General features: G+C 43.8%; 1 protein-coding gene across 6 annotated transcripts in view; it reads left to right on the top strand.

The window, feature by feature from the left end:
- The first annotated feature begins 1,103 nt into the window (after positions 1-1,103).
- The window catches only part of Cep72 (centrosomal protein 72), a 32,447-nt gene continuing 20,108 nt past the window's right edge, over positions 1,104-13,442 (top strand). The window contains exons 1-4 of one of the 6 annotated variants that reach the window (XM_050145803.1): positions 6,438-6,565; positions 7,792-8,015; positions 10,177-10,304; positions 11,189-11,381. In XM_050145803.1, the coding sequence (XP_050001760.1) occupies positions 10,245-10,304; positions 11,189-11,381 (253 nt within the window). In that variant the 5' untranslated portion in view covers positions 6,438-6,565; positions 7,792-8,015; positions 10,177-10,244. Of the gene's footprint in view, positions 1,123-6,417; positions 6,566-7,791; positions 8,016-8,397; positions 8,495-10,175; positions 10,305-11,188; positions 11,382-13,442 lie in introns of those variants that run through there. The other 5 variants (XM_050145804.1, XM_050145802.1, XM_050145801.1 and 2 more) reach the window with 5 other exon arrangements.

Consider the following 13,442-nt stretch of genomic DNA (forward strand, 5'->3'; position numbering starts at 1 on the left):
AGTTTTATCATAACTTGACATGTCATGTTTGGTGATATCCCTGGGAGGCCTGCCCTTTTCTGAAGAGATAGGAGGAAGAGTGGATCTTGGGGAGAAGGGATTGGGGATGGGGGTACTGAGAGGGGAAGAGGGAGGGAAAACTGAAGTTGAGATGTAATATATGAGAGAAAAACGAAAAGAAAGAAAATAGTACAAAGTCTATCTAAATACACATGCTAGCATAATGCCCCTTAGTTTATTGCTCACTGTCATTCTTGAGAGTGCCTCCTTTTGTTCTATAACAAATTGCCTTTCTTTGGCCAGGCCATGGTGGTACACACCTTTAATCCCAACATTCAGGAGGCAGAGGCAGGTAGATCTCTGTGTGTTTGAAGCCAACCTGGTCTACAAGATAGTTCTAGGACAGGCTCCAAAACTACAAAGAAATCCTGTCTGGAAAAAACAAAGATAGATAGATGATAGGTAGATAGGTAGATTAGATAGATAGATAGATAGATAGATAGATAGATAGATAGATAGATAGATAGACAAATAAACAAATAAATAAATCGCCTTTCTTCTACACCACACTCTGAGTCTTGTCTGAATTCATTCAGCAGAGAACTCAAGGACCAGAGAGTCAATAGGAAGCCAGAGCGAGATCCTATCCCTAAGTCCATCAAATGTCATAGGCAGCTTGCTAGAGTATCATGGGATCAAGAAGGGATAGCCAGTTCCCCTCAGGACTGTGGTGAAGCACAAGAGTGTCTTTATTCTTGACACCCAGCTCTTGCACAGTAGTATGTCACAGCTTCTTCTTGTGTCCTACAGCTCAGGTCTCCACCACCTGGTGAGAAGGTAAATTCTGTATTATCTGGGAGGTAATTTCAGAAACCCCAGGCTTAGCAGGCTGTTGCTATCTAGACTCCCAGGTGAGTGGGTGATTGATGGAGGAAGGTCATTGGTTAAAAAAAATAAAGAAACTGCTTGGCTGGCCCTCATAGGTTAAAACATAAGTGGGAGGAGTAAACAGAACAGAATGCTGGGAGGAAGAGGAAGTGAGCTCAGAGAAACCATGCAGCTCCTCTCAGAGGCAGACACAATGGAGCAAGCCGCCAGGTCAGACATGCTGAATCTTTCCCGGTAAGACTGATGCTACACAGATTATTAGAGATGGGTTGATCGGATATGAGAATTAGCCTGGAAGGGCTAGAGTTAATGGGCCAAGCAGTGTTTTAAAGAATACAGTTTGTGTGTTGTTATTTCGGGGCATAAGCTAGCCAGACGGCCGGGGTGCTGGGGACGCAGCCCCGCCGCTCCTATCACTACAGGTGATCCTCAGCTTCACTTAAGATCTTGCTCAACTTCCTTGCTTCACTGGATTGAACTTGAAGTAACACAATTAGATGCTGTTAACCCTGGAGACCTAAAACTCCTGAACTATAACTCACATGAAAGGGAATATGTCAATCATCCACAGAACTCAAACTACCAACTCATCTCACCTAAGTCATCCAATATTGCAAATAAACAAACCTCTGGGAGCTTGGCAGCTTAAAACAGGCACAAGGCTTTACAAAGTTTTATAAAGAATCTGAGAGGGACAAGAAGGGCTGGTTCTGTGATAGTTTTTATGTGGTTGTGTCAGCTCTGGGTAGGGTGGTGGAACACTGAAAGGTGTATCTTTTCCAGGTCATGTTCATAAGGCTCACAGAGACAATGAAAACTCTCCTGAGGTCACCAGTACTGGCAATCCAAGAAAGCATTCGGGATATCACCACAGCCTTCCACGGCTGTATCTCAGATGACACCCACCAGATCTGATACCGTAAATGGTTCCAAAGTCTAGCCCTGATGTGATGACAGATGACCACATACCTATGTGGTTCCTGTAAACAGAACAGTGTTAGGTGGATTTGCTTTGCTCTGAGTAAATACTGATTAGATGTCTAATGTGTTTCTAGACCTTGAAAATGGCAGTCATTCCTCATTCATGACTTCATCTTCCACAGCCTAACCCAAAGTCAAGTGTGGCATAAAAATAGTAAAAGAAATTTTTCAGAAATAATTTTTAAATTGCACTCTTCTCTGAGGGTTACTTGAATACATAGCTATGCCATGACAGTTAATCATCTGCCAACTGAGACAACGACTCTCTAATTAATAGGCATCAGTGTTTGTAGCAAGAACAAGCTGTACAAAGGCTTGATTCTTTTCCAAGGATGGAAGCACAGAGTTGGACAGCCTACAACTCATGTGGCTACTCAGGGCAGCTTCCCAGTGATCAATGAGGATTATCTCAGCAGCTTGCTTCACTGTCTCATCACATGGGTTCCGCAACCTGCCGCAGTACCCCAGGAGTAACCATAGGTCAGTACCACACAGGGAGGTCCTCAGGTCATCCACGTAAAGTATGTTACAACGTATGGTCATGATTACTCATCTATTGCTGTTAATCTCTCCCTGTGTCTGATATATACATTAAGCCTCGACACACACACACAGAGGAAAGAACTTTGTATGAAACATGATATGTTAGTACTAGCTGAAGCCCTAGGCACCCACTAAGACTCTTGGACATATTTCCAGGGAACGCATGGCATGTCCCCTCTGCTTGTTCATTGCTTTGAAGTCAGTTTTGTCTAACATTCACATATCTGTCTGGAGTTTCTATTTTATTGGAGTTTGTCTAGTGTGTCTTTCCCATTATCCTTAAACAGCCCAAATCATTATATTTAAAAGGGTCTACTTGTAGGCACCATGTACGTGAGTCTTTAGAATATATATATGTTTGAAAGCAATGTTCCAATATTGAACCTACGTTACATGTAAATTCTAGGGACATTAAAACTAACAAAAATTTAAAAAAATTCTACATCAATCAAATACATGCCATAAACACTGGAGTAACAAAACAGATGTTAGAGCAGCCAAGGGTCCAGGTCATGAGAGGCACCACAGACCAGTTTACCAGGATGACACCATAGAATGTGGTTATGGCTAACAAGAAGGCTATAAAGTATCATCTGGACTGAAGGGAAACAGTTATATTAGTATTAGAGGCCTTAGGTTCTTCCAGGGTCATTTCAGCCCTACATCCAGAAATACCCATAAGCAGTGCCTTCGAACAGGCTAAATTAACTTCTCACAGTTCTAGAGCCCAGAAGCTTAAAGTCAAGACAGTGCAGAGCTGGAGATCATGAGGCCTCCCTTACACTCTAGATTCTATCCATACCTATAGCCTCTGCTTCGTTCTCATGGCTTAGTGCCCACTGTTCCTCTTGTGAAGATCCTTGTCTTAGCAGGTCAGGGTCCACCCTCTAACACTCCTGTAACACCCACTGCCTCTTCAGAGTCCACCTCTAAATATAGCAGTACTGGCGCTCAGACTTAGGTGTGGCGATGCTGGTCCTTCCCATTTGCCTCAATAATCTCACACAGATCAGAAGGATATATCAAGTGTGAGCAGTGCTGAGTACAACAAGACATACTTGGTTTTATGGATCTCTCCACTGGAGACCAATTCACGTTTACCAGGGGCTTTTTGCCTTGATAGAATCTGCCTTTAGTCACACTGCATACCCTGACATAGAAGGAAACTGGAAATTAGTAACTCCTTGGATAAACCCCCAAATATGCAGAAATTGAATATTATTCTAAATAGTCAGGTTCAAAGAAGAATAAAGTAATTTTCTGGGATGAACATAAAAATATAACATATCCAAATTAAACAGTGCTTAAAGGGAAATTCACAAGACTAATTGGTTCTATTAGCAATAATTAACTAGTGAATAAATTTAGAGTTAAAATGTTTATATTGGAAGAAGAAAGCTGGAAAGAACAGTCTAAGTTTCCATCTTAAATTACTTTTAGGAAAAAATGAAGCTCACATCAAGTAAAAGGAAAGAAATAATAAACATAAGTGAAATCAATGGAATTGAAAGCAAAGACAGTAAAGAAAATCAAGGAAATGAAAAGCTGTTTTGTTTATGTAGCCCTGGCTGTCTGGAACTCACTTTGTAGACCAAGCCAGTCTCAAACTCAGAGATCCACCTGCATCTGCCTCCTGAGCATGTTCCACCATTGCCTAGATGAAAATATTTTGTTTTGTGTAGATAAATAAAATTGAATAAGCCTTTAACCTATTGACCAGAAAAAGGAAGTTGGGGCAGAGAAAGAATGAGGAGTGGGGATAGAGGAAGAAGGGAAAAAGAAAGAAAAGATTCCATTTTCAACCCTACCTAACACTCAACAAACTGAGAAATGGAAGGATCTTCTTTAACTTGGTGAAGCAAATCAATTGGAAAACTTACAGCCAACGCTGCCCTTCACTGTGGTAGAAACTAAGCTCTTTCCCCTGGAGCCAAGGTCACAAGGAGGTCTACTGTTATCACACATTGCAAACACCAGAAATAATCCCAGCTAGTGTCACAAAACAAGAGGTGCCAAGGCTCACGGGCTGCAAAGGAGGAAATGAAACCATTTGTCTGCTGAAGGCATCGCTGTTTACGTGTGTAATTCCAAAGAATTAGCAATAAGACAAGCCCTGCTAGAACTAGTTAGGCAAGGTCCCAAAGCCCAGTGTTGACACACAGAAACCCATCTCTATTTTATTCAAAGGCAGGGAGCACATAGGGATCACGACCCAGTGTTCATGGAAGAATTAAAATATGTTCACCAAAGAACATGAAAAGATACTCAGCATTGTTAGCCACAAAGGAAAAACCTCTGAAGCAACAATGCGATGCTACTGTGTGCCCAGGAGAGCGCTCAGTGAAAGGAAAGAAAGGGAACCGTGTACAGGAGACAGTGACGGCTCACCCCAAAGAGAAACCAGCTCATGACTCTATGGTTCACGTGAAGAACCAGAAAATGAGGTTCTTACTCAAGTGCAGTTAATATATGACCTTTGAAAAACACTTGATCACAAGTTTTGATTAGTAGTCTGTTCTACTTCCTTGAAGTTCCACTTTGAATCTTTATTTTTTCTTCAAATCCCTAGGAGACTAGTCATTTAAGGCATTAAATGATGAATAATGTGATATTCGTCTTGAAAAGCAAAATAAAACTAAGTAAGTGACATAGCTGGCATTTGATTTAGTAACTGCAGGTTGGCACAGAAGTAGAGAAAGACCAAATGCAGTGAGAGATTAGATAAAGAAATGGGTCTAATAGAGACCAGCCGAAAAATAGTCCCAAGAAGAAACACGAGATAAAAAGAGTGGAGTCTGAATCCTCACTGGCAATGGTCAGTGACGGTAGCATCTACTACAAGTAAGATAGGTACATATCCCCATCCCCAGTCTGTGTGGCAAGGGCCACCATGTTGCCTGAGTTCTTCTTTGCTGGGTGGCTTTCCCAAGTCCGGGGCACCCTCCTGGTCAGCCTATATAACCCTACCTCATTCAGCTTCATTCTGACCTGAGCTTTTTGAGGTCTGTGATCCCTTCCTGCCATTTGCTCTTCTTCAAGGGCTTTGCACACTTCACATCCTAGAATAGGACCTAGAGCCTGGAGGTTTGCAACAAGACAATTGAGAGCAAAGGGATGAAGCCCTTCTTTAGGAGTAAGCCAGCAAAGTTATTGGGCTCTGACCCAGTACACCCGCCTTCCCAGAACACAGGAAGCCAAGAAAGATAGCAGTCAGGGAACAAGGCCAAGGGTCAGAGGTTGAGGCTGCATCAGGACCTGAAACTGGGTGGGGAAATTGGCAAGGATGAGCCCTCCTGTGATGGAGCTCCCCAGCACTCACCTCCACCACTCACACAATGGTCCTCTGCTAGGTGGATCTTCCAGCCCATCCTGCATTGCATGCCTTTCCTTTTTCCTTGTGGCTTCATGTCACACTGTGCATCCCACCTTGGGATTCTAAGACATCAGTCATGTCGGCAGATCAAGAGCCAGTTGCTAAACACACCCTTGAAGTTGCTGGGAATTCAGGTGTGTACCTGCTGGCCCTGCTGGTGGACCAGGTGTGGGTGACTTAGGACTTCAAAGGTCTTGGGCAGGAAAGAGGTTGTGAGTTCAAATAGGTGAGTCAGGCCCATTGTTTCATATATCTGAAAAATCAATTGAGTCCAAAGTAAAACATGTATTTAACCAGCAAAAGTGTATGGCTAATTGGTTTTTAAAGGATGTGCTTCCTGATCCTTGATACCAAAAGGGACCTAAGATTAAAAAACAAAACAAAATAAAACAAGACAAAAAAAATCTGCACGGACTGAGTTCTGGAAATCTGAGGCCAAGTACAGAGAACAGTGAAATAGCAGAGTCCCCAGAAGACAGCTCAGTCTTTCCTTTAGGAGATAGTACTACAGGAGTGAGAAATAGCACAAGCGTGGACCAACAGAAAGAGCAGGCTGATAAGGGTCTAGGCCCTCCCAGAGATCCCTGTGTCTAAGAGATGAAAGCTTGGCTTTCTCTGCACCGGTGTGGGATCAGAGCCAGGAAGGTCCCTGGTTCTTTTGTAAGATGGGCTCTTAACTTAGATAGCACTTACAACGCTCCTGTCCCAAACAGCTGAAGTTTCAGGCTGCTGTGCCTCAGGTGATCTCAGGAAAAAGGTTCTCAACTTGAAGAATATCTGGTAGGTTTGGTGCCTCTTATGAATTGTCTGGATCCTTATCAACCTTAGATGCTCCTGTGGGGAGGGGCAGAGGCAGGTGCCACTGTGTGCTACTGCAGAAGCCAGCTGGGCACGGAGTATGATATGAGCCCTGCTCGGGTATAGCTTCTGAACGTGAGAGAGGACTAGGACTTTGGAACCATCTTTTGTCTCCCCACATGTAGGCTCAGGGATGTTATATCCTGGAAATGTGGGTGAGAACTCTGCACAGCGGCAATGAGACCTGACCAGGCCTCTTTGGCGTTTCTAAAAAGACAGTGAACACCTGTGAACAACTTTATCTATTAGGGCCTCACCAAGCTGTCTTCTATATTCTATTGTCTTGGTACATTTTTTGGATTTGGTATGTATATAAGTTGTCATAATCAAATGGAGTTGTTTGTATCAAAATTAACCAAAGTACACTGAAAGCCTCCAGAGGTTGTGAAGAAGGGAAATCTCATGCTCTTGTGCCTGAATAGCAATAGCTATGAATTAAGACTCTGTCAGAGCCAGAGCCAGGCAGAAACTACCTCAGCCTCACATGGGAAGCTTCTGCCAGTACTGCCTGCCCACTTTGGGGTTATTGACATCCTGGTTTCTGGTCATGAGAGCCGAACAGGGTCAGAACAATGTATGCAGGCTTTTTACTTTACCTTTGAAAGTCTTCTTTTGTCTCATGACCTGAATATGCCTCAGATACATGGCTCACATGGTCTCACTGTGGTGCTCAATCCCAAACACAGGAGTCTTTAGACACTCTGTGATTGAGGTTAACAAATGTGTGAAGGGTTGTTTCTGTGGCTGCTTTACTAGAGACTTGCTCCTTTGAAACAACACAGACTTCTTTTCTCACAATCCTAGGGGCCACAAGTCCCACACAGAGGTCTGTAAAAAACTGGGCTCTCCTTGCAGCACCAGGGAGGGTCTTTCCTGTTTTGTCAAGCTCCTATGACCCCACTAGGGCTACCCCACCTCAGTCTCAGCTTCAGCCTCCACTGGCTCATCTTGGTAGTGGCTTTTGACTTCTACAAGGACTGCACCTGGGCCAGCCTAATAATAACCCAGAGCAAATCCCAAGATTCCTGGGCAGCTTTTCTTCTGTCTTACGAGGTGACATTTGCCATGTGAGCAATTTCATGGCCTCTCAGGCAGTACATGCTGTTGTGAGATGCTATGGGCTTCAACAACATATGCTCCTTCCTCAGGCTTGGAATGCAGGATCAGGCCTGGTCAGGTCTGCTATTGGGGACCTGTCTCCCTGCTTCCTTTCTGTACGAAGAATATGGAAAGAGCTTGCTGATGCCTGGAAGACAACTAGATGAACAAAGTTCTACTCAGTAGACCCCGGGTTTGACGAAGAGACTTCCAGTGTGTTCTAGGCAGGGGAACACTGAAACTTCTGCACCCAGCCTATCTCTCCAACTACAGGGTGAGAGCCTATGGAAGCCTCTCTGTGAAGGGTCCTAGTGAGAGGCAGGAGGAGCATCCCAAGGTCCGTGCAGGAGGGAACCTCAGAAGCGAAGGCTCCAGAAGCGGTAGAGAGAAGGTGAACGGAAGTGGGAGTGGACGCGAATGGCCGGGTCACTAGCACCTGCTACCACAGGCCATACTGCGCCCAATGGGGCTGTCTGGGGGAGGGCCCAGAGCAGAGCGAGGTTGCACAGAGCCGGTGGGGTGGGCTAGCGTGGGTGAAACCGCTCAGACACAGCTTTAGACGCAGCTCATGCTCCGCCCCCTTCCTGGCTGGGCCCGCCCCTTGCAGCGTTGGGCCTGGCCGGCCACTTCACCGTACTGCGCAGGCGCAGCGCGCGGGCGTCGAGTTTGAAGCTATGGCGCCAGGACAGCGGTTGGTCTTGTGCGAGGAGACCGTCCGGGAGCGCAGCGGCCTGGGTCCCCACCGGGACCTGGGTGCGTGTGGGGACGACTCCTGGGGCTCAGGGTGTCCCCCGGGAGGGCTGCCTGGTCTGCTAAGTCGGCCTCAGTGCGCACGCCGCTTCGCCGGGAACGGTCTCGGCCGGGTGGTGGGGGGCGGGTTGTGGGAGAGGGCGAGGCTGTCCCTGAGAGCCTGGGGACCGGGCCTGTGTGTGTACGTGTGATTGATAGTGTGTATATCTGTGATGGTGTGTATATCTGTGATAGTGTGTATATGTGTGATTGATAGTGTGTATATGTCTGATTGATAATGTGTATATCTGTGATAGTGTGTATATGTGTGATTGATAGTGTGTATATCTGTGATGGTGTGTGTATGTGTGTGATAGTGTGTACATGTGTGATAGTGTGTACATGTGTGATTGATAGTGTGTATATGTGTGATAGTGTGTATATCTATGATAGTGTGTATGTGTGTGATGGTGTGTACGTGTGTGATTGATAGTGTGTAGAATTACAGGCAGTTGCCACCGCGACTGGCTCTAATTTTCATTGATTTCAATATGGTTTTAAAATATCCCTTTGGATATCTTCTTAGACCTTTGAATTGCTTAAGAATTACTCTCTTTCTTATACGTACTTTAGAAATTTGTTTTAAGAATATCTCATGTTTGCAGGTTTTCTCGTTTTCAATTGTTGATTGTAGTGTGATTCTAATATGGTCAGAAAACCTACTGCATATGATTTTAGTTTTCTTAAATCTGCAGAGTGTGTAATGACCCAGCGTTGTTTCTGTGCGAGAGTATTCCCAGTTCCCTTGAAAAGTGTGTTGTTGGCTGGAATGCTAGCGAATGTCAGGTTGATCTTGGCTGATAGTGTTCCGTTCAGTTGGAGGATTTCTGTCTAGTGATCTTGTTACTTACTAAGAGGGTATAGTAGTTGGTTTTCTCATTTCCTGTATGAAATACCTGACAAGAAGCAACTTTAGAGAGAAAAGGTTTATTTTGACTCTCAATTGGAGGAGATAAAAGTCCAGGCAAGAAAGGCATAGTGACTAGGGTGTAAGGTGGCCGTTCACATTGCATTTGCAGTTAGGAAGCAGACAGTGATTAATGTCAGCCTACTTTCTCCATTTTTTTTATTATTTGTTTATTCGTTCCTTGGTTCTTTTGGAGACAAGGTCTCTCTATGTAGCCCTAAGAAGTGGTGGTGCACACCTGTGATCCTGGTCCTCGGGAGTCTAAGGCAAGAAGACCTAGCATTCAGGGCCATGCTTGGCTGCCTAGATTTGTCTCCAAAACAAACAAAAAATCAAGAACATTAATGAAGACTCTATTCAAGGCTGTTGAGATGGGCACAGGCCCTGTTGTAGTGAGGGAAGAAGATTCTGTTCCTGGTATGATACGGGCATGTAAATGTTTTAGCTGACAAGTAAGAGTCCATAGATGAAACATTGCTAAGAGGAAAGGAGGGAGGAGAACCTTCTGGCACTGGGGGATAATGAAGGATAAGTGGTAGTATGAGGGGTCAAGGTGAAGGCAGGGAAGAAGTGCACTGGTGGGCCTAGGGTAGACTGTAAGCCTAATTACACTTTGGTCAAGCAGAGTGTCAGTGTCTGCTGTTTCTAAAAACTTCTAAAATAATCCCCCCAATTGAATTTCTATTATACTATTTTCAATTTTAAAAAGAATTAAAATCTTACAATTTTCTATTCTTAGCTGAGCTTCGATCTTTATCTATTCCTGGAACATACCAAGAGAAGATTACTCACCTGGGGAACTCTCTGATGCGTTTGACATCTCTAAAATCCTTGGATCTCTCACGTAACTCCTTAGTTAGTCTTGAGGTGCGTTTTAGGCTTGTTAAAATTTATCACTATCAGTATCAGAGGAGCATATTTGAATGGTTAAAAAATGCAACATGTTTTGAAGCTGCACAAAGAATGCTTATAAACTGTACATTTAGAATATAACATTAAGTGTTGTATTGTCTAAAGTGTTATGTTGTCTAAAGCTGTGTCTCACCCATCCCATCATATCTTTAACCTACTCCAAATACCAAAGTAATGAACTTTGTAAAGAAGGTGAATTATCTTTAAATTGAATGAAACAAGATCCTAAGGACTAAAGTGTGCATGCCCATCCTTCCTCATCCTTCCGTCTGCTGTGTTTCCTCTTCCTGTACTTCATCTACTCATGGCCTGGCAGTGTGTATCTCGACCCAGTCATGATGACAAAATAATGAGTTCCCCAAAGTTTGTATAAATACTCCTTAGGTCTCAATTCAGGGAGGAGGGCCTTGCCTTGAAAGGAACATACTATATCACTGCCTGGGAAAATATTACTTAGTAGGGACCATTCTTGACTTAGGTACAGGCTCCAGCTTTGGCTAAAACCAAGGGTTGGCTCCTCTCTCAAATCCCAAACTTTAGCCTCCTGATCTGAGTGTGTGCAGAGTAAATGAAATTGTGTAAGTTATATAGCTTGATTCATACTGGCCCTCGAGAGAGAGTTGCTGTGCTTATTACTGTTGAGACTCACAAACCTGTATTTAGATACCCGTGTAGTTGCTGTCCTATATGGAACATAGAACTTCACAAATGAGAACATGTTGCATTGTTAGTTTTTTCTGGTAATGTATATGTTCACTATAAGTATGTTTAAATTGATTGGCTCCTACCATTATCTTATTTTTCATGATGCACTACTTGAGGTATTTTCTCATTAACAGGGCATTCAGCATCTGGTCTTCTTGGAGAGTCTCAATCTCTACTACAACTGTATTTCTTCATTAGCAGAAGTATTTAAGCTCCACTCCCTAACGGAGCTCCAGGATGTGGACTTCCGGCTTAACCCTGTCGTGAAAAATGAGTCTGACTATCGCCTCTTTGTTGTGCACATGCTCCCTAAGCTCCGACAGCTGGGTAGGTGGAAGAGCCACTGTGCTCACACCGTCATATAGTGGAGTCATTTTTGTGCTCCTGTTGTTCCCTGATGGAAGCTGAAGCTGGTTTTTTGCATTGGTGGTCTAAATCCCTGTTGGCTCTGAAGTATCCTTCATCTTCACTGGGTTGGTCTTTCTAGCTAGCCAGCCCAGGCTAATCACCAAGTTCCAGGCCTACTAAGAGACCTTACCTCAAACACAAGATGGCTAGCATTTGAGAAAAGACACCCACAGCAGTTTACATATGACCCCCACATGCACACATACATGCACATGCACTAACAAACACACGTACTCATACAGCACATATACACACACATAACACTACCAACAACAACAACAGCAAAATGCCAAGTTTACGGTCATTCTTTAGTTAATACCTTTAAGTTCCCAGGGTAGTTTCTTGTAGGACAAGGAGCTTGTAAACATTTCCTGACCTTTCTGTTGTTATTGGGGTCAGACCTCTTGTCATAGTGATCATTGGAAACCTTCCCCTTCTGAGCCCAGAGGTCATTAAAGTAATAGAACCCCTGAAGGTCTACTAGAAATATTAGAAAAATAGACCACTTTGCCTGCAAGCAAAGATGCCATTCAAAGTCTTTTGGAAAAAGTGTAGATGCCAATTTTTGGGTTGGTGGGTAAAATGAGTGAAGATACTTGCTGCCAAGTTGATGGCCTGATTTAATTCTGTTCTTTGCAATGGTATATGTGCACCCACACTCATACACATAAATATATTCATAAATTAGACATAATTAAAAAAATAGATGCTGTTTTTTAGTTAACAAGAGCAAAAAGAGACTGATGTGACTTGAGTGTCTGCCTGACCCTTGTATGTAGACAGGCAGGCGTTGGCCAGATCTGAATCAGCCTCACTTTTATACCCAGTACATAAATGTTGGAGAGACATGGTCTGTCAGTCAGTCTTCCCGTAGATAGTCTTCATGCCAGCCTTGCACAACCGTTCCTCAGCCCTGGGAGATGGACACTGTGTAAGACCTGTTCTGTGGGATTATTATTAGTAAGTCAAGAGCTTTCATGAGTGAGCATCAGATTGAACTCATCCATACAGTCTGTCGTGTCTTAGCACCAAGGACTAGAACGTTTTGATTATGAACTTATCTTTCATGTGTAAATGGAATTCAGATACCTTAAACTCCCTTTCTCTGCATCTTGAAGATGTTTCTAGAGATAGCAGAAGAATTTAGCAGCATGAAAGAACATGTTGCTTTTGTTTCATCCTTCTGTAACAGTAAATTAGTGGGGATGAATTAGTCCTTGCAAAACAGTTCTTTCTCTGGTCAGCTGTAGTTTGGTTATTGCCAGAAGTCACCTTTTTAGTAACTCAGTTGGAACTATTTTCTTCAATCCTCTAAAGGTAATTTGAGGACCTGACATAATAGTCCTGAGTAAACGAGCTAGCCTCTAGCCCAACAGGTTTCATTTCCCAAGAGCTCAGCTCCTAGGGCAGAATGGGCCAGTAGCAGTGGTGGGCAGAACTGTCTCGTTTGTGGCTGGTAGTCTGTTGCCCCTGAAGTGGTGACCATGTGTCTCTAGCCTCAGTACAGTTGTTGGTCAAAGGCTAGAGGGTGCTGAGTGCCTGCATCTTCTGTGTCTTGTCCCACAGAGCCCAGCTGCAGCACATTGTGAGTGCTGACAGAACTGTTTCAACCCCACGAAAGCATAGGTGTGTTCTCCTGGGGGCGTGAACACTGTTAGACCACAAGTGCTGAGCTGATGGACTAGGTGCCCAGAGCACATTGTTTAGCTAAAACATACTTGGGATATCTATGAGTAATCTTGAGATTCTTCAGTTTTTAATCACTGCCTTCCCCTTGCCAAAAAAGTTTAGATTCAGAATCATAGAGTTTATACGGAGAAAAAATGTAAGAGGTTCGTACACAGCAAAGGGATGTTAGTGATATTAGAATCACTGGGAAAACCCTGTCCAAAGGCCCTGAATCAACAGGTGCTAGAGGGGGAACTTTGATTCTATACAGGGCCTGGAGAGGGGCTTGGTCCTTGGTACCTATTGTAGGTA

This window comes from Alexandromys fortis, unplaced genomic scaffold, assembly GCF_014885135.2.
Source record: "Alexandromys fortis isolate MF-2015 unplaced genomic scaffold, M_Fortis_MF-2015_v1.1 scaffold_50, whole genome shotgun sequence".
NCBI classification, from domain to species: domain Eukaryota; kingdom Metazoa; phylum Chordata; class Mammalia; order Rodentia; family Cricetidae; genus Alexandromys; species Alexandromys fortis.